Genomic DNA, 22,826 nt, shown 5'->3' on the forward strand with positions numbered 1-22,826 from the left:
TAGGGAAGTGACGACCCGAATGTGCCGGTGGTAATCAGGCAGTGATAGGGAAGTGACGACCCGAATGTGCCGGTGGTAATCAGGCGGTGATAGGGAAGTGACGACCCGAATGTGCCGGTGGTAATCAGGTGGTGAATCCAGATTAAGTCTGCAATGGACCAAGCTGCATTTTTAGTTTAGTTTTTGGACAAGGTGCCGCTCTACCCCAGTGATACTGTGAACTGGCAATCACCTCTGAAGAAGCAAATGCCCCGAACTCATGTCGCCCAGATGCCTTGCTGAGAGCAAAATGGACTGCTTGGGTTTCCATGACTTCACCTGACAACTGGACCCTTTCGGTTCCAGACCGTCGACGGAAAGGTGTCCAAATAAGTCAGGACACTCTGCACTCTGCACTCTGCACTATGGTGACACTGCAAGCCAGTCACCATTCGTCGAAATCGACGTGTTAGCTTCAATAGACAATGGTACCAGCAAGATGAAGCCACGTCTCCTACTACCAACAATAACATTAGGGGCACTGACGCGGCCCCACAAGCTGCTTCGATGCTCTGAGCTCACTGGCATTAGGGGCACTGACGCGGACCTACAAGCTGTTCTGATGCTCTGAGCTCACTGGCATTAAGGGCACTGACGCAACAAGCTGTTCTGATGCTCTGAGCTCACTGGCATTAAGGGCACTGACGCAACAAGCTGTTCTGATGCTCTGAGCTCACTGACATTAAGGGAACTGACGCGGACCTACAAGCTGTTCTGATGCTCTGAGCTCTCTGGAATTAGGGGCACTGACGCGGACCTACAAGCTGTTCCGATGCTCTGAGCTCTCTGGCATTAGGGGCACTGACGCGGACCTACAAGCTGTTCTGATGCTCTGAGCTCACTGGCATTAAGGGCACTGACGCAACAAGCTGTTCTGATGCTCTGAGCTCACTGGCATTAAGGGCACTGACGCAACAAGCTGTTCTGATGCTCTGAGCTCACTGGCATTAAGGGCACTGACGCAACAAGCTGTTCTGATGCTCTGAGCTCTCTGGCATTAAGGGAACTGACGCGGACCTACAAGCTTCTGATGCTCTGAGCTCTCTGGAATTAGGGGCACTGACGCGGACCTACAAGCTGTTCCGATGCTCTGAGCTCTCTGGAATTAGGGACACTGACGCGGAGCTACAAGCTGCTCTGATGCTCTGAGCTCTCTGGCATTAGGGGCACTGACGCGGACCTACAAGCTGTTCCGATGCTCTGAGCTCTCTGGCATTAGGGGCGCTGACAAGGACCTACAAGCTGTTCCGATGCTCTGAGCTCACTGGCATTAAGGGCACTGACGCGGACCTACAAGCGTTCTGATGCTCTGAGCTCTCTGGTATTAGGGGCACTGACGGACCTACAAGCTGCTCTGGTGCTCTGAGCTCTCTGGCATTAGGGGCACTGACGCGGACCTACAAGCTGCTCTGATGCTCTGAGCTCTCTGGCATTAGGGGCACTGACGCGGACCTACAAGCTGTTCCGATGCTCTGAGCTCTCTGGCATTAGGGGCACTGACACGGACCTACAAGCTGCTCTGATGCTCTGAGCTCTCTGGCATTAGGGGCACTGACGCGGACCTACAAGCTGTTCTGATGCTCTGAGCTCTCTGGCATTAGGGGCACTGACGCGGACCTACAAGCTGTTCTGATGCTCTGAGTTCTCTGGCATTAGGGCACCGACGCGGACCTACAAGCTGTTCTGATGCTCTGAGCTCTTCGGCATTAGGGGCACTGACGCAGACCCACAAGCTGTTCTGATGCTCTGAGCTCTCTGGCATTAGGGGCACTGACGCGGACCCACAAACTGCTCGATGCTCTGAGGTCTCAGGTATTAGGGGCACTGACGCGGACCTACAAGCTGCTCTGATGCTCTGAGCTCTCTGGAATTAGGGACACTGACGCGGAGCTACAAGCTGCTCTGATGCTCTGAGCTCTCTGGCATTAGGGGCACTGGCGCGGACCCACAAGCTGCTCTGATGCTCTGAGGTTTCTGGCATTAGGGGCACTGACGCGGACCTACAAGCTGCTCCGATGCTCTGAGCTCTCTGGAATTAGGGGCACTGGCGCAGACCCACAAGCTGTTCTGATATCCTGTAAGCTCTCTGGCATTAGGGGAACTTTTTATGTAGCTAAGTCATGCATATTACAGGAGCCCGCCACCGGGGGCAGCCCGTCGCCTTCTGGTTTACGATGTTGTTGTGAATGCTGTGCACCATTAGTGTGCGCTCGTAGCTGGCCTGTTGTGGACTTGGATCGATGCGAAATGTCCTGGGTGCACTGACGTCACCAAATCTAGAAACTTTCGGGCACCTTGCAGGTTCAGGTCACGAAACGGCTCTTAGGTCCAAGGACACAGCGCCCCTCTGAGGGTGATGCTGTTGTGTTGTTGGGTCTACCGAGTGTTCCAGATGGCGATTGTTACAGGATACAAGCCAGCTGATAAGCTGACTTCAGTAATTGATGGCATTTGCGCTGTATTCGGTTGGCTAGAGCCTGGTATTGGGCAGTGACGTGTCTCTGAGACGCCACGCCCTGGCTTCGCCTGTTCACATTAAGTCGGGTCGAGTGAACAAGCAGCTTACGCATTATGAGCGCTTGAGCAAATTTAATTCCTTTCAAACCCAGCCCTAATTGACACGACCTTGCGGCGTGTCGAGCCCCTAGGGAGATCTGGGGCACGCATAACCGCCACAGGTAGGTTAAGGTCCGATGAGTCATAGTATTCCTGCTTGTGGATTAGAACTTCTCGCGGTACAGTTGGTGATCACATCTCGCAGTGATGTAGTCTGTGAACAACTGGATCCGGCAAAAGTTCTTGGAAAGACGTATTGTGCACATGAAGGACAACAAAGACCTAAGCGTTGGCGCTCCATGTTGCCTGCAAGGTGACTTCCTTCCTACCTTTTTATATCAGTTTGTCCGTGCTACGGGGTAGCTGTGCATGCGCGATTGCAATGAAACGACAAAAAGTAAACTTATTATTCGTGTATCTATTTTTCGCAAGGAAGAAAATAGAGCATGAGCCGAATAACAGGCTGGTAACTGTACTGCAATATTTTAAGAGCCATCTGAACCGGACAAAGACATCGGGGTGACAACAGCTTTCTTCCTGTTCGTCGTACTGTGGCATGCTTCATGGACATGCAACGGCTGCCGTGCGTATTGATTTATTCAATAGTTCAGTTCACGTACCACTCACGTAATAAGTCTGACTTGCATACATGATATACAATGAGCAGTGCTTGACATTGATGCTCGAGACATTCATGTGACTTTGATGAGAGCTTTGACATTGTATGCAGTGAATAACGTTTTCATCTCCGTTATGTGTGCTTTACGTATAAACGATTGGTTGAAAAACTCTGCATGAGGGCTTCGATCATCTTATTTCCTGGTTCTCTATTTATCCTAATTTCTTTACCGATCAAAATAGAGCATTCCGTCCCAAAAGACTATCGTTAAATGGATAAAATAGAGCATTCGATTTCATTCTGAATTGTGAACAACCGGAAAACAAAACAGAAGCGCTTTCTTAAACAAAACAAAAAACGACGTCAACAATCACAGGTCGATCCAGGCTGATGCCCGCTACAGCCCGTCCCCACACATTCGGCTTCCTGAAGAGCCGCGCCGAAGGCGGCCGCTGCTGCTATGGGTTCCCACAGTCCCATACCATTGGGTTTGCTCAATCGACCGTCCAGTCCACACGGCGACGGGACGACGAACGGGCATAACAAGTCGCCCACGCTCCGCGCTGCCACGGCGCAATGGAGCCAACGGGCGCCGTCTGGCGACAGCTGGGTCTGTTTGCGTCATTAAAGGCAGCGGCCGAGTCACACGATCTTTCTGCGATTTGCGTCATCGTTGGGCAGCGAGCCATGCGAATTATCTGCACAGACGCGAACTTACTGCAGGCCTGTACAGGCTGCCACACCGGCTCCGCATCGATCGGCGCTAACAGTATCAAAGTTCTATTTATAACTTCTAGGCAACCGACTCATGAGCGCCCGAGCTCCCACCGAACAGCTCTGCTGCTGTTGGGCCATCTTTTTCAACCCTGTAATGGTCTGGCTAACCGGCATAAATGCACATGTTCGAGGCGCATGTTCGAGGCGCATGTTCGAGGCGCATGTGCGGTTATGTCCGAGTGAGTAGCTTTGCCATCACAGCCTGGCCATGCCAAATCTAAGATCAGCCTATGAGGTGGGTTAGATATCATTAGCTGGGTGGGCATGGTCTGCATATGCCGATGACAACATTCATCCACAGCCGCTGTTTTCAAACGCCGATTCTGATAGGCTTCAGCCGATCAGCCGCTTCCTCACGGCACCATCGGCGCCAAATCCGCAAAACCCCTCTGACGACGTCAACCACTTGATCAAATTTCGCACCTCTCCCCACGCCCCCATCATCCCAGCAGCGCCGCGGTAGCCTTAGTCGCCGCCATCTCCACCGTCTCCTCCGTCGTCTCCTCCGGTGTCGCCGCCGCCCATACCGACGGCGGCCGCCGCGCTCCCCGTCAAGTCGCCGGCTGCGTCTTGGGCCGAGTTTACAGCATTCCCGGCTGCGTCTTTGGCCGAGTTCATGGCATCTCCAGCCGTGTCTTTAGCCGAGTTCATTGGCATCTCCAGCCGCGTCTTTAGCCGAATTCATGGCATTTCCAGCCGCGTCTTTAGCCGAGTCCAGGGCATCCCCAGCAGCGTCTTTAGCCGAGTTTACAGCGTCCCCAGCCGCGTCTTTAGCCGAGTTTACCGCATCCCCAGCCGCGTTCTTGGCAGAGTCCATAGCATTGCCAGCTGCATCTTTGGCTGAGTCCATAGCATTGCCAGCCGCGCCTTTGGCTTGTCCCATGGCGTCACTAGCTCCTGCTCTGATGCCACCGAAGGCTCCGCTGGCGGCCTCCGAGCCGTTCTGCTTCAGTTTATCCAGCTGGGGCAGCGGCTGACCCAGCAGACCCCCACCGCCGCCCGAGAACGGGTTGGACGGGATGAGCTCGGCGGCCGGGTTGACCCCGCCTGCGGGAAAACAGAGTGTCAGGACACCTTTGTCACGGCAGCGGGGGAGTGTCAGTGTGTCCGCGCCACATGGTGAAGGTGTCAGGACACCTTTTTCACGGCAGCGGAAGGTCAGTGTGTCCATGCCACATGGTGAAGGTGTCAGGACACCTTTGTCACGGCAGCGGGGGGGGGAGTGTCAGTGTGTCCGTGCCACATGGTAAAGGTGTCAGGATACCTTTTTCACGGCAGCGGAAGGTCAGTGTGTCCATGCCACATGGTGAAGGTGTCAGGATACCTTTGTCACGGCAGCGGGGGGGGGGGGAGTGTCAGTGTGTCCGTGCCACATGGTGCGGGTGTCAGGACACCTTTGTCACAGCGGCGGGAGGTCAGTGTGTCCGTGCCACATGGTGCGGGTGTCAGGGCACCTGTGGGCCCGAAGAGGTGAGGTCACGTCAGTGGCATGTTCCCAAACCACGCTCTTATACTTCGCTACCACTGGCTTCAGATTGAGTGCATCGTTTTCTGAATCTCACAGAAGTCCTAAATGAATCGGCTTTTGCTCCCACCATGACCTGCAGATGAATGCAGGCACAAATTGGCGAAAATGTTCCCAGTAGCTGCCGCGTTAAATTAGCGAAGAAAGTACCAATAACCATGCCTGTTGCAGGAAATCCCATCGTTTATTCGGGTTTGTGTGTGGCTGTGCGTTTCCATGTTTCAATTTCTTTAACCATCCAGCCGAAAGGGCCTCCCTAAATACAGTTCAGGGTAGCAGCGACGTGTTGCCACGCAGCGTATGAACACACCGATGTAATTTTGTTCATGTTCTGCGCGGCACGGCGTTCGCACACACGATGAAATAATTGTTATACGCAGCGCTCAAGGCGCGTATCACTGCAACATTGAAATGTCGCCGACATTTGTGTGACGAAAATAGCATCAGTTGAAAAATTGGTTGAAAATACGTAAGAGTAGATACCAAGTGCTTCTTTGGAGAAATATAAGGGAAGCCCTAATAAGAACAAATAATTTGCAACATTTATTTCATGTCATGTTATCAAAGGAGAGGGGCAGCTTCAGAACGCCACTTTGAAGGGAAGAGGGGGCAATACCGGCTTGGGAGCCAAATCCAAAATGGTGTCTTTGTTTTCAAAACCCGACTGGATTTTACCTTCAAATTATCCCAAAGACTGTTCTAAGACAAACTACCCTCCGGAAAAGCTACTTGGATTTTCTTCAAAGTCCAGAGATCTGACATTTGTGGTCCGACTTCCTTCACTTTGGGCGGACCATTGCCCGGTGTTGGGCGGACCATTGCTCGGTGTTGGGCGGACCATTGCCCGGTGTTGGGCGGACCATTGCCCGGTGTTGGGCGGACCATTGCTCGGTGTTGGGCGGACCATTGCCCGGTGTTGGGCGGACCATTGCCCGGTGTTGGGCGGACCATTACCCGGTGTTGGGCGGACCACTGCCCGGTGACTGCAATCCCCGGTATATCCCCTTGATAAAGGACTTCATGGCCTGCGTCAGCGCATCGGGACACAAACACAACGGGTATCGGTCGGGCTTGAATGCAGATTTGGCAGCACCGCAAGATGCGTGCTGCCAGAAGTATCACCCAATCGCGCTGGTTGAGCTGCCCTTGGTCTCAGCTTACTGTAGTGGTCTAGCATTCGTGCAGCAATTATCTGACTTAATTAGCTGTAACTTTTCATTGCGCTGCAGTTGTCTACCAAGACTTAAGCTCAGCGGAAAGCTCTTTAAAATTTAGGTCTTAAGGAATGTCGGGGAAAGTGGAAAGGTAACAGTTGGGTTCAGCCGATATATTACAACATAGGAATGGACTGTGAATGGCGCCGGGCATATGGCTGAGACACCACGAGAAGTACGTGAATTAGGCAAGATTATTCTGTATGTGAAGTCCCCTAGATGATTGACTGTTGTCATGTGCGGCAATTTAAGGTAGATACGGGAACGAGGTATGTACACAAATTTCATTTTGCAATTTAGTTGTTGAAATATGTCATTAGGTTATCAAGCTGCTACGTGTGCGTGACCTTTTCCGAAATATTCCAGAGTTGTACAGTTGGGGTGAGGTGCGAATTACCCCATCTCTTACTGCCACTACCACCATATTAGGCACAATGATGCAAATGCAAATATTCTGATTCAATGGAGCACACAGTCAGTCCTCATCACCTCTGAGCAGCAGGCTTTCGATCCTCGTGTACTGCATGGCCTTCGCGTCCAGTCTACATTTGGCTGCATCGGCCCTTGCTCTTGGAAGCTGCGGCTGTCCAATCAGGCAGGCGGCGCAATCGTTCTGTATATACTGATACATCTGTTGCTATTTGAACGGTTTACCAGCGCGCAATGCAGGGTTCGTCAGACTCAGCTGATAGCATTTAAGCATATTTTTTACGGCAAAATATCCCCCAAACATCCTGTTACATGACGAATACTGGGATATTGGACAGGCTTCCTTTTCCATGTTTTAGCGCGTGCACAAAAGTTGTCCAGTTTTTGAACTCGTTAAAGCGGCGCCAGTGTGTTAGCTACCGCCGCGTTTTACACAAAAAGTCGGATCATCCACATTAGGCCGGATCATCCGGATCATCCGGATCAATAGCCTGACTCCATCGCATTGACGGCATCACCAGTCCGTCCACGATTTGATGCAATGCTCGGCGTGGCAGGCGACGGCTTCTTCAATCTGGCCCGTTGATATCTGTATATCAACCTCTCATACTGTTTGTGGCTATTTCCTTGAGGTTTATTTTCAAGGTCTTCCAAGTTCTCCCTGTTGTCAGATTTGGGGCTGCGCAAACTGTAAAATTCTGCATTATTTATAAGAGTTCTCCATGTTGCCAGATTTGGGGTGGCGCAATCTGTAGAATCCTGCATGATTCATAAGTGACATACCACCCTCACTATGCGGGGAAAAAACAAAGTGCAAGTAGAAATTATCCCCTTGGAAAAATTGTGAAGATATATCCAAGCACGTTTTTTGTGCAATAAGTATCGACCCATAGTATAACTCATCAATGTGGATCCAGTATTTAGGCCAAAATAAAATAAATGCCATATAGCCTACCACTAACGTCGCACACCGGTGGGTAGCTTCGTGGAAACGGCTTATGCCTGAATTAACATGTTGTCAAACTGCTACCAAGCGCTGTAGCTTTCGGCGTTAGCTTTAAATACAGCGGCACAACTCGTCTGGCCGTTTTTGTATTCCACCCCCTATACTCAAGGCTTCCGATGACCTGGGGACGCCCAAAATTCGCGATTATTTTCAGCGGCCAAAAAGCGCAGGGTGTGATAGATGGCGAGGTAGTTACCAATGCTTCCGTAGCGAATGCTGGCATATTATACAAATATGCATTATCTAAATCCTTGCGCTTTTCAGCACTTTGAACACCTTTGACAACTAGGCCTGGCGCCATGTGAGTGGAACGCTCTTCCGATTCCGTACCTGATGTCTTGGAGACAACACGTAAAACTCACGCTCGTACACAAACATACACACACACACACACACACACACACACACACACACACACACACACACACACACACACACACACACACACACACACACACACACACACACACACACACACACCACACACACACACACACACACACACACACACACACACACACACACACACACACACACACACACACACACACACACACACACACACACACACACACACACACACACACACACACACACACACACACACACATATATATATATATATATATATATATATATATATATATATATATGTGTGTGTGTGTGTGTGTGTGTGTGTTTGTGTGTGTGACACGCTGCGGATCATACAAATTTCAGTGTATGCTGACCGACCGCATTGGCTTGTCGGGCCGCCATGGTTTGACGACGGATTTCTGTGACTGCGATGAAGCGTGGGCAGGGGTGAGCGGCTCTGCAGCCGGGGTGAGCTACAGTGACTGCGGTCGAGCGTGGGCCGGGGTAAGCGGCTCCGCGGCCGGGGTGATCTACAGTGGCTGCGGTTGAGCGTGGGCCGGGGTGAGCGGGTCCGCGGCCGGGGTGAGCTGCGCCGGCTGCTGGCAGTGCGTCACCGGCAGAGCGGTGACCGCCGACGGATCGCTGGCTCCGGTGTCCTTTAACTGCCGACGCAGGTAAGAGCGTTGCAGCACTCTCTGACCGACATCCACCATCCTCTCTGACGGACATCTGCCGTTCTTTCCCACCCGTCGCTTCAGATTTCATTACCTAAACGGCCTGGCATTCAGAACAAGCTGCGTGCATCAGTCACAAGCTGGCTTGGGTGCCCCTCCCCTGGCAGAGCCCCACCAGAGCGTCTGCACACTGCCGAAAGGAAGCTGGCTTGGGTGTCCCTCCCCTGGCGGGAGCCCCACCAGGGCGTCAGCGCACTGCCGAAAGGAAGCCGGTTTGAGTGCCACCTTCCCTGGCGGGAGCCCCACCAAAGCGCCTGCATACTGCCGAAAGGAAGCTGGTTTCAGTGCAAAAAGCCGGCTACTTGCATTTCGTTGCGCAAATTTTAAGAACGCTGCCGCAAACGGTAGCGTGGCGCACAGGCGCTGGTCGCACCTATCTTCACGCGTCCCTGTTCCCTACCGTTGCCTCTAAAGGCCAATCGTGCCGGAAAAGCGTGACGGAGCGTGTCATGCGGCAGCCATCGGACGTCCGTCAGCGCCTGTCCAGACGACGTGGACCGGGTCCCAGCCCTGCCGCTCCCAGCCCGCGGCAGTAATAAAGGTCGTGAACAGCGCACTAAGTCCGGACTGACGGCGGATTGGGCAGCTTTCTACCCAAGCTTTAGGTATTGCTTATTCTTGGAACGCGATGAAAAAGCTTAATGAAATCTGTTGCGGCTTTGAAATTCCATGATGCAAAACTCGGTGTGCGGAGTCTTTATTGACGCCACCGGCTTATTAACTGACGTGATACTAAGTGGTTACTCCATTCAGGTTTTGTCAGATGACTCAATTCCGGCCCAAGAAACTGAGGCTCAAAGCCTCGATTTAGAGTAAAGCCAACGAAGAGGGTTTCCTCTAGCATCAGCGCCAATAATTTAGGTCATTGACGGTGAGGAGTTTGTAAACACGGAATTGCGTTTCAGCTCGATGTGTACCGCAAATTCCTGTCTGCTGCTCTGCATGAGCTTGTTGCACCAGGCGGTCATTGGCATGTCCGGACCAAGGATGGATGCATGTCTAAATCAGTATTGCAGTGCGGCGTCTAATTTGTGAATTGCTCCATGTCCTGAGTTCTTTAGAAATGCCGTATTCGTTATCTTACAGTTATAGTACAGCTGTAACAAACTGCATGCTGACTACCTGAAACGTATCCAATGGCGAGCACATGGTACAGATGTACACTGGGGCATCACTCCGAAAACATTTACACGCCAGTGAGTACAGGTGCACACCAGGCACAGGCAGGTACACGCCAGTGAGTACAGGTGCACACCAGGCACAGGCGAGTACACGCCAGTGAGTACAGGTGCATACCAGTCACCCTGCCACACACCCTTGCCGATTGCAGGCACGTTTTAAATCCAGACAATGGATGACAGCGGCTTGAGGCAACTCACGGCTAGTGAACCGAGAACAGAACATCGCTCGAACTCGATCATCCCGTACTGCTAGTGAGCCGAGAACAGAACACCGCTCGATCTCGATCACCCCGCACTGCTAGTGAGCCGAGAGCAGAACACCGCTCGATCTCGATCACCCCGCACTGCTAGTGAGCCGAGAACAGAACACCGCTCGATCTCGATCACCCCGCACTGCTAGTGAGCCGAGAACAGAACACCGCTCGATCTCGACCCCGCAGTTGAGGCGCAGGCGCCCACTTTATCCACGAGTGGAACTGTGTAGCATCAGCCACTATGCCTTATCCACTAGTGAAACTGCGTAGCATCAGCCACTATGCTTTATCCACTAGTGAAACTGCGTAGCATCAGCCACTATGCTTTATCCACTAGTGAAACTGCGCCCTACCAGCCACTATGCTTTATCCACTAGTGAAACTGCGTAGCATCAGCCACTATTCTTTATACACTGGCGAAACTGCGCACGACCAGCCACTATGCTTTATCCACTAGTGAAACTGCGTGGCATCAGTCACTATGCTTTATCCGCCAGTTAAACTGCGTAGCATCAGCCACTATGCTTTATACATTAGTGAAACTGCGTAGCATCAGCCACTATGCTTTATCCCGGTGTCCCCAGTTGTTTGCTCCCCTCCCTGACCGATCTCCCCGACCTGATGTGGCTGATGACCTCACCTACGTCCTCCCCTCCCATCCGTGACCTAATCTAACCGGTGACCTCACCTGCGCCCTCTCCCCCCTTCGTCACTTTATCTGGCTGGTGACCTCCCCTGCGTCCTCCCCTCACATTCGTGACCTTTTCTAGCCGGTGACCTCGCCTGCGTCCTCCCCTCCCATTCGTGACCTTTTCTAGCCGGTGACCTCACCTGCGTCCTCTCCTCACATTCGTGACCTTTTCTAGCCGGTGACCTCACCTGCGCCCTCTCCCCCCTTCGTCACTTTATCTGACTGGCGACCTCCCCTGCGTCCTTCCCGTCCACTCGTGACCTTTTCTAGCCGGCGGCCTCACCTGCGTCCTCCCCCCCCCCCCCACTCGTGACCTTTTCTAGCCGGTGACCTCACCTGCGTCTTCCCCTCCCACTCGTGACCTTTTCTAGCCGGTGACCTCGCCTGCGTCCTCCCCTCCCATTCGTGACCTTTTCTAGCCGGTGACCTCACCTGCGTCCTCCCCTCCGTTGGCCGTGGCCCCAGGTTGTCTGGAGCCGGGACCCGGTGACACCACACCGCCGGCGTCGCTGCTGGCGCACACACCCATGCTGTCGGACCTCAGGTCACGCGAACACTGACCCCGCCGGCTCGGCCGCGGCAGGCGCCGCCATTGATTGGACTGGAATGTGGCCGCCACGGCGGCGGCGCTCACAAACAGAGCACGTGAATAATGGACACCACTGGGGGCGGCGAACGACGATGGGGAGGGGGGGGGGGGGGCACCCGCTCACCAGCCTTCGGTGTTGGTGTGGTGGCGCCAAAAGCCTGGTAAGGGCACATGGTGCGTGCTCGGTGTGATTTAAACAGGCTTATTTGGATTTGGCTCACGTGGTCAGCACGTTCACATTTCGTGTGGATCGTCAGTGTTGCGTGGGATTCTGAACCCCATGAGGCACTGATCCCTTCATTCAAGGCGCTCCCTCGTGATTTGGTGACAGCGGCCACTTCATAAATTGGAGCTAGCGCGAGGCCTCGCGGCAAATATTATTCAAATCTTATGTTAGATGGATACGGATTTGGATTCGGATTTAGTATTCGAATATATCTAAAAATGTTTTGAACCTTTGCATTAAAATCTTAAGCCAATGCAATGTCGATAACACAAAGAACGGAGGAAGACCTAGTTGGATGTAAAACCAACATGGCATGCTACATTTCGTTTAAAAGAAGGAAATGTGAGCCGAGAAAATATTGAGCACATTTGATAACTTATTTATATGATGACCTTTGGGATGCAGTGCATTTCTCTCAACTTTAAACCCTGAGTGACGGCTTGACTGTTTATTGTGACGATTCGAAGATTCACAACTTTCAAATCTATCTAAATCCACGCCAAATTTGAATCATGCTGCTTTGATTCCCCATCTCCAGTCAGGGCATACCGCGAAGCTGGGGCTCAATATCAGTGTTATGCAACCTATGATGTCCCACGCGTCAGTATCTTACGACGCTCATTTGCGGGCTGGTGCTTGATCTCAGTTGGGTGAAATCTGTTCTGAATCCAAACCAAATCAAATGGATCCGAATCCGGATCTGATCTGATCCGGGCCTCGGGGCAGACAGTAAATGAATAAGCAGTGATATGCATGCTATGTGTATGTCAATGCAGGCAATGTGTGAGAATGCATAAATTCACCTCGCCCAGAATCAGAGCCTTTTAGTTAATTGTAATGGGTGGAAAAACGCCAGCACTTTACCAACTGCCCATTGAGGCAAACGGAACATCCAACCAGCGTTTCGCAAAACGATTTTTAAATGGATGTCCTCGTGTACGAATCGTAATACCTCCGAGCCATTTCGAGACATCGGCAGGCTCAGGGTAATGGGGTAAACATTCTTGCATTTCAAAGTGGTGATTTTTGGGTTCTTGACAACTCCAGCGTCGCAAACCTAGCCCTTTAAATCCCCTTAACCTGAAGAGATGATTCACAAATTTGCGTACCTATCTAATAATAGCTGATCATTGCCAAGCTGATCTTGTCATTGGGATTGGCAAGCTGGCGATGATATCACAAAGATTGTGGCTGAGCATTTTGTGAACCAGCTTTTTTTTAGTGGAATCAAATGTACCCGGATTCTGCTGGAAACTGTAAGGACCGCTTCCGACTCCGATTTGACCGAGCAGCCAATCAACCAAACCCCAATTCAGGCCAAACCAGGATCGATTCCGGAATTTGATCTTAGTTCGCCGGAGCCAAGCACAAGTCTGTCAATTTGAGCCACTAGATTATTTGCTAAGGGTGCCAGTCGTGTCTTTGGGTCTCTCGGAGCCCTATATCGAGCTTCTCAGATCCCGCTCCTTCTAAGTCTCGCCACATATCATGGTGATTGGCCTCCGCCAAGACCGTCGACTCTCCACTGCAGGCCTGAGCCGCCTCCATACCGCCATATTGACACTTTTCATTCGTACGTGTGCTTGCTTACTGAACCATGAACAAGTTTCCTTGCAGCTCGGCGTATTTTTCAGCATTACAATTATACATTGCACCGAACTTGCGTAATATCGCGTATTGCGTCTTAAGCGGGTACGCGCCGCAGGCAGAATATTCTCCTTGAGAGGGCTTCAAATCTTAAAGGGCTGCCAATCAGAATCCCGTCTGAAACCTCTTTGACCGTGCGGTTGAGGGGAGATGAGCGGGGGGGGGGGAGGTGCCGGGTGGGTTGCCTCGTGACCTAGGGTGAGGAATATTGCTGTAACAGTCATAAAGCGTTACAAAGCGTCAACTGTCACAAAACGTAACGTCCGCCGTCACAAAGCGTAGTGCCAGTGTTGTTCAAACCTTATTATCGCATCTGGCTCCTGAATTGAATGCCCAAATCACGGACCTCATCAAGACGCACTACTGTTCGTATGAGTACACTTCACACCCACACCCACACACCCACCCACACACCCACCCACACCCACCCACCCACTCCCACACCCACACCCACACCCACACACACCCACACACACACATATATATACATATATATATACATATATATATATATATATATATATACATATATATATATATATATATATATATATATATATATATATATATATATATATGTATGTATATATAATGTTAGCAGTGCCATCCTTAACACGACTTTTGATCCCGTGCGGTTAACAGTTTGTTGACTCGTCGCCTGAGCAGAAGCGCCTGTGATGGCAATGATGGCGGCGGAAGCCGCGAAAGTCGACAGAAGCCCAACGGTGTGACTTTCAAAAGCCATGATGCTGATGAGCGCTCTCAGAGCCTGCAAATACTCCGTTCGGCATAGCTGGTAACGATGACTCTCAGAACGACCCGGAGGAGCGGCCCTCTGCCTCAGTGAGTGCATCCTAAACATTGAAGCTGGGTAGCCGCGGTGATGTTCCGAACGTTTTCCTTCTTCTTGAGTTGTGTTTTTGCTGGCAGGGAGCATTTGACGGCAGCTCATTTGACGGTAGCTCAATTGTTCGACGGCAGCCCAATGATTTGACGGCAGCTTGATGATTTGACGGAGCTCAATGACTTGACGGCAGCTCGATGATTTGACGGCAGCTCGATGATTTGACGGCAGCTCGATGATTTGACGGCAGCTCGATGATTTGACGGCAGCTCGATGATTTGACGACGGCTCAATGATTTGACGGCAGCTCGATGATTTGACGGCAGCTCGATGATTTGACGGAAGCTCGATGATTTGACGGCAGCTCGATTATTTGACAACAGCTCAATGATTTGACGGCAGCTCGATGATTTGACGGCAGCTCGATGATTTGACGACAGCTCAATGATTTGACGGCAGCTCGATGATTTGACGGCAGCTCGATGATTTGACGGCAGCTCGATGATTTGACGGCAGTTCACGCGTAATGCGTTTGCAGCACGGTGCCTGATATGGAGATGCAAGGACTATTTTCTCCGATTGAGTCAGGTCGGAGACAGACATGGTGAGTGGTGTAATTGCATCTCTCTAATTGTAATATATAAGTTATATCCCACACTTAAATGAGCTAAAGATGATAGGCCTGAGCTCATTTTGCGCTGACATAGGTTATGTATTGCACTGCTGTAGGTGAAACGGAGTCACGTAACCTGAGGTCAAGTGAACAATAGGTCACCATTTTCGCAATAAAACAAGAGGAGAGATAAATGTGCTATTTTGGATCCCAAAGTGACCAAGTCTGTGACGTTCCCTTTATCCTTGTAGGAGGAAGAGACTGTTGAAAGCCCTCTGTCGCAGCTTCCTCAAAATGCCAGGTTGATGCAACTCTTGAACCGTAGGTCGGGTTCAGGTGAAAATCTCACAGGCTAGTTTGAGTCGTCAGATAGTCTTAAATACATGTTTTTAAGACAATCTGATAGACGAGGCTTAGGATGTTGTCCATGTGCGTTAAAATGCCCAAAATCCTCATATGGTCACCAATGGACATCACAAATGCATGCATTTGAAACTTATGTAAGCTTGACTTATCTTCAAGGCAGTGCTTCAGAACGTCTAGGTTTGTACTCAGGTTTGCTGCCAAACCAACCAGGTTCGGGATGCTCGCCTGGTCTCTTGAGTGCACGTCTGATTGGGTTTAGAGAGCTCTCTTGCCGAGCTTTGGAGGTTCTGCACTGCTGTTTGTCCGCGGCGACCGTTTATCTGACCACTGGACATCCGTGTACTATGAAGACGCCCGGCTGTAGCACCCGGGCTCCCCATACGTCTGGGCTTGATATTTGTCTCGAGCTAGGCGCCCTAAATACCTGAACGGAGGCATGTTACGTACGCTTGTGCCCGTATATGTACCTACGCGGCTTGTTGACTACCCTGCTACGTTTATGGACGCGCTATTATCTAGGACTGGGGTGGACTTCCACCTACGTAAGCGGGTGCCACTCTTCTCATTGTAAGAGTCCCCCACGGACGAAATTTGGAGACGTTATTCCATGACGCCTTGGGCGCAGGTGCCTCACAGTCCTTGGGACGGAGCACTGCAGTGCGTTGCAGTGTATTGGAAATCATCTACTTGAGTTTGGGGCGCCTCTTTTGTTCGACTGGAGGAAGGGGCCACCCTCACCAGGACTTGGAACGCCAATGGACTTGGATCTCGGGGTGCACCATTTTACAACTTAAAGCCGGTTGATATTGAACGACTTGGTGATAACCGGACCGACTGACATTTTCCGCCACACTATTCGGGCTGCACCGTTTCGACTGACTTTACGATTTGCCATATCAACGGCGGGGCTTGTCACCTCATGCGAGCTGCAAGGCTCCAACGGTTCCTGATAGACCGATACTACGTCTTCGGCTTTACTTTGCCTGCTGTTCCAGCGTCTAACCCCGCCTGGGCGCGTGCTCCTTCGCACCCGGACGGCGCTCGCCCGGGGCAGCCGGCGGTCCCCGGCCGACAGGGCCCGGTCCTGTCGACACCGGTCGGACGGGGCTCGCCCGGGGCAGCCGGCGGTCCTCGGCCGATAGGGCCCGGTCCTGTCGACACCGGTCGGACGGCGCTCGCCCGGGGCAGCCGGCGGTCCTCGGCCGACAGGGCCCGGTCCTGTCGACACCGGTCGGACGGGGCTCGCCCGAGGCAGCCGGCAGTCCCCGGCCGACAGGGCCCGGTCCTGTCGACACCGGTCGAGCGGCGCTCGCCGAGGCAGCCGGCGGTCCTCGGCGGAAAGGGCCCGGTCCTGTCGACACCGGTCGAGCGGCGCTCGCCCGAGGCAGCCGGCGGTCCCCGGCCGACAGGGCCCGGTCCTGTCGACACCAGTCGGACGGCGCTCGCCCGAGGCAGCCGGCGGTCCTCGGCCGACAGGGCCCGGTCCTGTCGACACCGGTCGAGCGGCGTCGCTGAGGTCGGTATCCAGTACACAGCGCACGGCACACATGGCCGCGCACACCGCGTGTCGGCCCGGCCGCTGGTCGTCGGCATGCACGAGGCAGACACGCATCCATCGATTACCCATAGACTGCGACCGACGGGCGGCAGGCGGACCTAATTCCTGGCGCGGCCGACGCGCCGGCAGCGGCCCTGCGGACCGTCCGGCGCGAGCCGTGTGGCCGTGTGGAATGTCGGCCCGCCGCCTGGCAGTGCCGCCGGCCATGAACGACTCCCAACCGTCGTCGCGTGAACGGCCCGCTGCATGACCTGTTCAAGGAAGCATTGTTAAGGGCCGCATGTTTGCAGGCTAAGGAACAGATTCCTGCATCTTTGACGCGTCCACTGCCCAAATACGTTTAGTTGAACAGAGCTTGACTCATAGGGGCCGAATGTCTTCGGCCTAGTGCAGCTAGTCGGCAGAATTACCGGGGCCGGCGGTGCGAGACCGGGTTTAGGAGTTAAGGAGTTAAAGAGACCGGGTTAAGGAGTTAAGGAGTTAAAGAGACCGGGTTAAGGAGTTAAGGAGTTAAGGAGACCGGGTTAAGGAGCGCGTATGCTCTTTTGTCATCCCCATTTGCACTATGTATGCCTGTTTGTGTGGGTTTAACCACTGGGAATGCGGAAGAGGACGTGCCTCCTACATCTGTGCTAAAATGACTTAATGTCCCCAATGCTCGATGAGTAGATCTGTTCCGCGATCTCCCCTTTAGAAACACCATTTACGGTCAAATCGTCCACTCCAGTCATCAATTTGACACCGCGCCTCACCCAATCTCCGAATCGTAGCATCGCGGAGAAACGTAGGTATCTTTTCAGCATCCTGTATCCGACTGGCCACCTACTTGAACGCTCGAACGTTAAGCAGCGCAACCACAAAAAGTCGGCCAAAACATTTTTATTTATTCGCACTTCATGTGTGAATACGTGACACGAAGAATGTGAAAAATGGGGCTGCATAATGCCCAAATCCCGTCGGAACTCAATCTGATTAGCTCAGTGAAACATCATCCCTGCATTTTTACGCGCACACAAATGCACTTATACACAAACTATCGTATGTGTGAATAATGCAACATGCAAGAGACGTGTAAAAATTTGCGTCCTTTCTGGCATGTCGCATATTGGGCACATACACATTTACCAGATACGCTCCAATACATTTTCAAATAAGTACGTCTTGCAGCGCTATTTACCTATTTACTCCCTAGATAAATACACATTACTACAATGCCACTTCATAGAATACTAGCTTCATAACTTAAGGCAAAACACATGTGCATTCAATTCGTGGACGCATAACAACATTTACACAGATACATACTCGACGAAGAACATGCAATGGAGCCGCATCACGTCATATGAAAGCGTCTTGGGTAGACGAGTATTAAGTTGTCATCCAAAAGGTGTATACAGCAGATGACGTCATTAACGATGTGCTCTCCATTGTCAGGATTTCCTGTCAGCTAGAGCGGGACCATCTGCACCCCATCGCCAGCAATGCGTCAGTCTTTGTGGGCAAAACGGGTGATTAAAGACACTGTAGAAACAAGTTAAGCATCTGTGTGTTTTGGGTGTTTTACTGGCGTTATGTTTGGGGTGTGATACTGTCGTTATGTTTTGGGGTGTGATAGTGACGTTATGTTTTGGGGTGTGATAGTGACATTATGTTTCAGGTGTGATACTGACGTTTTGTTTGATAGCGTTGAAGTCAAAGTTTCCAAAAGTGTTTTGATATCACAATAAAAATTGGCCCATAGCTTAACACACCTCACCATGCAAACATTTGATGCAAATATAACGGCCTTAAAAAGATCATCTTGAGATCACCCTGTTAGCTGGCGGTGCAAAACCCTATCTAACACCAACTATCACTAAATTCGCTGAAGTGCCAGGCTTGAGAACATAGTTGGAATCGCTGGCATGGAGTTGTTCGTCTGGGGCAACAATAAAAGCTGAATACGTCAGCCATCAATAACCGTTCCTTATGTAAGCCGCAAACCGCCCAACATACCAACAATAAAACCTGCAGCGCACTGACATGCAGGGCTGTTTCCACGGACGGAGCCGGTCCAGTGACGTCATGCCGTCAGGAGCCAATCCCTGATGACGTCAAACCCTCCCGTGCGACGTCACGTCATCTGCTCGTGGATCCAGTCCAGGTAGCTGGCCACGCGCGTGTAGAGGCCGGGGAAGTCGGGATTGCCGCAGCCGACGCCGGCCGACACGACGCCGACGATGGACCACGTGCCGTCAGCGGCCTGCGCCATCAGCGGGCCGCCAGAGTCGCCCTGGCAAGCGTCGGCGCCGCGTCGCTCCGGGTCCTGGGCGCACAGCTTGGTGGTGCCGAAGCCGCCCGGGAAGCTGTCGGTGAAGCTGGCCAGACGTCGATAGGCGGACTCACAGGTGTCGAGCGGCACCACACGCAGCCGCGCCTCCTGCAGCACGACGGCCGTGTCGCCGGCGAACGCCAGCCGACCCCAGCCGGCCACCTGTGCGTCCCGGCCTACCAGCCGCACCTTCGGGTCCGGCAGGCAGACGGGCCGCACGCGCGGCCCCAGCGTGACCGGTGACGCCAGCTCGAGCACGGCCAGGTCGTCGTGACTGGCGCGCCGCTGCGGCGGCACGGCGGTGCGCGCCACGGCACGGTCCTGGTGCGCGCCGTCCGAAGTCGTGCCGAGCTCGTGCTCGCCCAGGCGCACCAGCAGTTGGCTCGCGTCGGCCGGCACGCAGTGCGCGGCCGTCAGCACGTGGCGCGGGCTCAGCAGTGCGCCGCCGCACAGCCAGCGCGGTCCAGCCGGCTCCTGCACGCCCAGCAGCGCCAGCCACGGCCAACGGCTCTCCGCCGCGTCCCGGCCGAACGCCACGTTACGCACCGGGGCTCCGCGGGAGTTGTCGGCGCCGGCCACGCCACAGCGAAGCGCCACTGGGGCCGGCGCCGCCGGCTTGGGAGGCAGGCAGCAGATCTGCAGTTGGCCGTGCCGGAAGCCGCACGGCTGAACGCAAGAGGGCTGCACGCGGCCAGTCACCCGAGGACAGGCGTTGGCGGATACGCAGCGCCCCTTGCGGCCGTCCGACGAAGTGCAGTCCTCGCCGCCGCCGAACAGGATCGGCGAGGCGTCGACGAACGCTGCGCAGACGAGAAGCAGCACGAGCCGCATGGTTGTACGATGCTGAGTGATGATTGACGCTCGCGCGCGCGCGCTTTTGACCGGACGCCGACTCCGATCATCGGAAAAGAGAAATGGCGGGGCGGCCCCAGCCGCGGGCAATGCCGTCACTGTGACGTCAGCCGTCGTAAACCGGCGGAGCCTGGCTAATGCTGATAACACAGAAGGTTAATAATACGCGGCCTTACAAGAGTCACAGCGGATTAGTCAGCTCGTCATGGTGCTCAAAACCACGTGGCATGCGTTTGATTGCAAATCCCGTGCCGTCACCTTGGACAAGTGTTAACAGCCCATCGCACGCAAGACGTTAAACGTTTTACGTATCTGGGGGAGGTATACGGTGTCGCATTTAGAGAAGACGCTGCTTTACCACCATAACCTACCAAGTAGGGGAAAAAACATAACGATGATTATGATTCGGGCTGGGTTGGATTTATGGGGGTGTCTGGAGAGTCTGAAAGGTGTGTTCAATGTCCTCAAACAGGTGTAAATGCTTGAAAGGACCTTCAACCGAACAAAAGGGAGCTTTCCCACACGAGGCATGATCTTAAGCCATGAGATGAAACACTCGCGTGTCAGTCAAGTGCCCAAGAAAAGAGATTGCTGGAGTTTACGATCAACAGTCTGAGACAGCTCTTGCGCGTGTCGCCAAGCCACAGAGGCCCAGAAGGTCTAATGGAAGGCCAGCCGCATTTGCCTGCGCATGGGCTGGCGAAGCTCCAGACACCATGAATGGCCAGCATGGCCACGGGAGGTTATTTCAGTGCGAAGTCAACTGTAGTAGCAAACAGGACATTATGCTGGGCGGACCAGGGAAACGCACCCAGATATTGTACTAGTACTGCGTGTCGGATGCATCTCCTGGGCGATCCCCTCTGTGGCAAGCTCTCGCAAGCGACAGCATTAGCAAGCCTCTCCGTGCAGACCTGCGTTCAACTGACCGGGTTTTTTACATCGGAGAAGGAGACTGGACAAAACACAATTAGTTCTAAAGTCATGTCATCGCGAACAAGAGCCTAAAAGCTGTCTTAGATTGGGTAAGTTATCGAAATGACCTGGACGTATATTTCAGGCACCGTTTTTTTTTTTTTTTTTTTTTTTTGCTCTTTCATGAGGACCGTTCTTTAGTGAAACGAACAAAACATCTCCAAACAATGCGATCGTTAATAGTATACAGTGTGCTCTAGGAATGCCGAATTACTGCATTATTGATGCTCAGCCTGCTGCATTTCCCAATGAAACCATTATTGAATATTTCAAGTCAGAATATCTTAACCCACCTATGCTTTGTAGACGATAACCATATGAAATAACTAAGTGACCATACGTTCCATTCTTATCACATCAAGCAGCATCTACATGCTTGTGTCATCAGACAGGGACCCAATTTGGTGCTAAGTCTGCAGCGCGCGAGAAATAGCAAAGCAGGACCAAAGCCCATTTTTCCTGTCGTGATCTGTGAAGGAAGACAGTAAAGTCATCCCGTAAGCATTTGTGTTGTATTACGCACCATTTGGTAATTGATGCATTTGGACATAAGCATAATTTGTAGTGGATGTTATCAAGGAAACGTGGGCTGTACTGTAAAAAAATAATGGCGAATGGAATAGATATAATGTAACCAATGTATGCATTTAACCGATACAACCACACCAATGCAACGAATGTCTAAAAACACACAATGCAGCGAATGTGGGGGAGAGTGGGATGAGTTGTACCATGACTAAGCAGCATCAGGGCGATTTACTCTAAGTCTGCGCGACAGATGTCGGTCTTAAGTCACTCGGCTGACGCACAGCAGCGCCCTACATCTTCCAGTGTACTTCCGGCCCCATGCGTGCACACGTCTTGAAACGAGCGCTACAAATATGTGTTCCGCATATCGCCGAAATCTCCAGCGATCGGTGAAAATGCGTTTGAGGTCCTTTAGCGTACCCGGACTAATCAGAATGCTATACTCAGTATTGTGGAGGTACTTGTGCCGCATATGCTGCGTGACGTTCGGGGTCTGCTTGCCAAGGATTTTGGGATGGTGTGAGCATTTTTCCCAGATGTCGGGCGATACATACTACATCTTCTGTGCATGAGATATGTTGTATCAATGATGTAATGTACGGACGATGATGTCACCGACTAATCGTCAACGACTGGCTGGCAGGGTTGCCATTTCTTGTTGTCATCCAGACAATAGGTCGGCATTTAGAGTGCCTACGTAGATCCGTGATTCCTGTCTGAGCAACCGAATCCGTAATGGTGGTTGTTGTAAAATAAACGCTATTTAATAAGAAGGGGTAGATATTTCTCACACCGAATTCACGACAAATTAAGAAATAGCAGAGGCGAACGTCTTTTGTTCCTTACCGTAACGCATTCAGCTTCCTTGCGATTCGGCTTACTCCAAGTAAAACAAACAACACGACTTCCCCATCATGTTATACAACTTGCCCCATAGT

General features: G+C 52.4%; 2 protein-coding genes across 2 annotated transcripts; both read right to left on the minus strand.

Moving 5' to 3' along the window:
* Positions 1–4,628: 4,628 nt before the first annotated feature.
* Positions 4,629–11,923, minus strand: LOC119089404 (PE-PGRS family protein PE_PGRS26). The gene is made up of 2 exons (XM_037212071.1): positions 11,812–11,923; positions 4,629–5,038 (listed from the first exon to the last, which is right to left on the minus strand). Exons 1-2 carry the CDS (start codon positions 11,906–11,908, stop codon positions 4,629–4,631), a joined length of 507 nt encoding a protein of 168 aa, XP_037067966.1. The 5' UTR covers positions 11,909–11,923.
* A 6,169-nt stretch (positions 11,924–18,092) lies between these two features.
* LOC119089405 (clotting factor B) lies at positions 18,093–20,364 on the minus strand. Its single transcript, XM_037212072.1, has 2 exons — positions 20,080–20,364; positions 18,093–19,818 (listed from the first exon to the last, which is right to left on the minus strand). The coding sequence occupies exons 1-2, from the start codon at positions 20,362–20,364 to the stop codon at positions 19,336–19,338; spliced, it is 768 nt and encodes a 255-aa protein (XP_037067967.1). The 3' UTR covers positions 18,093–19,335.
* Between the last annotated feature and the right edge of the window lie 2,462 nt (positions 20,365–22,826).

This window comes from Pollicipes pollicipes, unplaced genomic scaffold, assembly GCF_011947565.3.
Source record: "Pollicipes pollicipes isolate AB1234 unplaced genomic scaffold, Ppol_2.1 Scaffold_3087;HRSCAF=3621_pilon_pilon_pilon, whole genome shotgun sequence".
In the NCBI taxonomy this organism is placed as follows: Eukaryota; Metazoa; Arthropoda; class Thecostraca; order Pollicipedomorpha; family Pollicipedidae; genus Pollicipes; species Pollicipes pollicipes.

Coding starts and splice junctions, on each gene's coding strand:
- LOC119089404 (XM_037212071.1), bottom strand. CDS start 11,908: ATGGGTGTGTGCGCCAGCAGCGACGCCGGCGGTGTGGTGTCACCGGGT. Junction 5,039..11,811: donor CAACGGAGGGGAGGACGCAG/GTGAGGTCACCG, acceptor GTTTTCCCGCAG/GCGGGGTCAACCCGGCCGCC.
- LOC119089405 (XM_037212072.1), bottom strand. CDS start 20,364: ATGCGGCTCGTGCTGCTTCTCGTCTGCGCAGCGTTCGTCGACGCCTCG. Junction 19,819..20,079: donor ACAACTCCCGCGGAGCCCCG/GTGCGTAACGTG, acceptor GTGCCGCCGCAG/CGGCGCGCCAGTCACGACGA.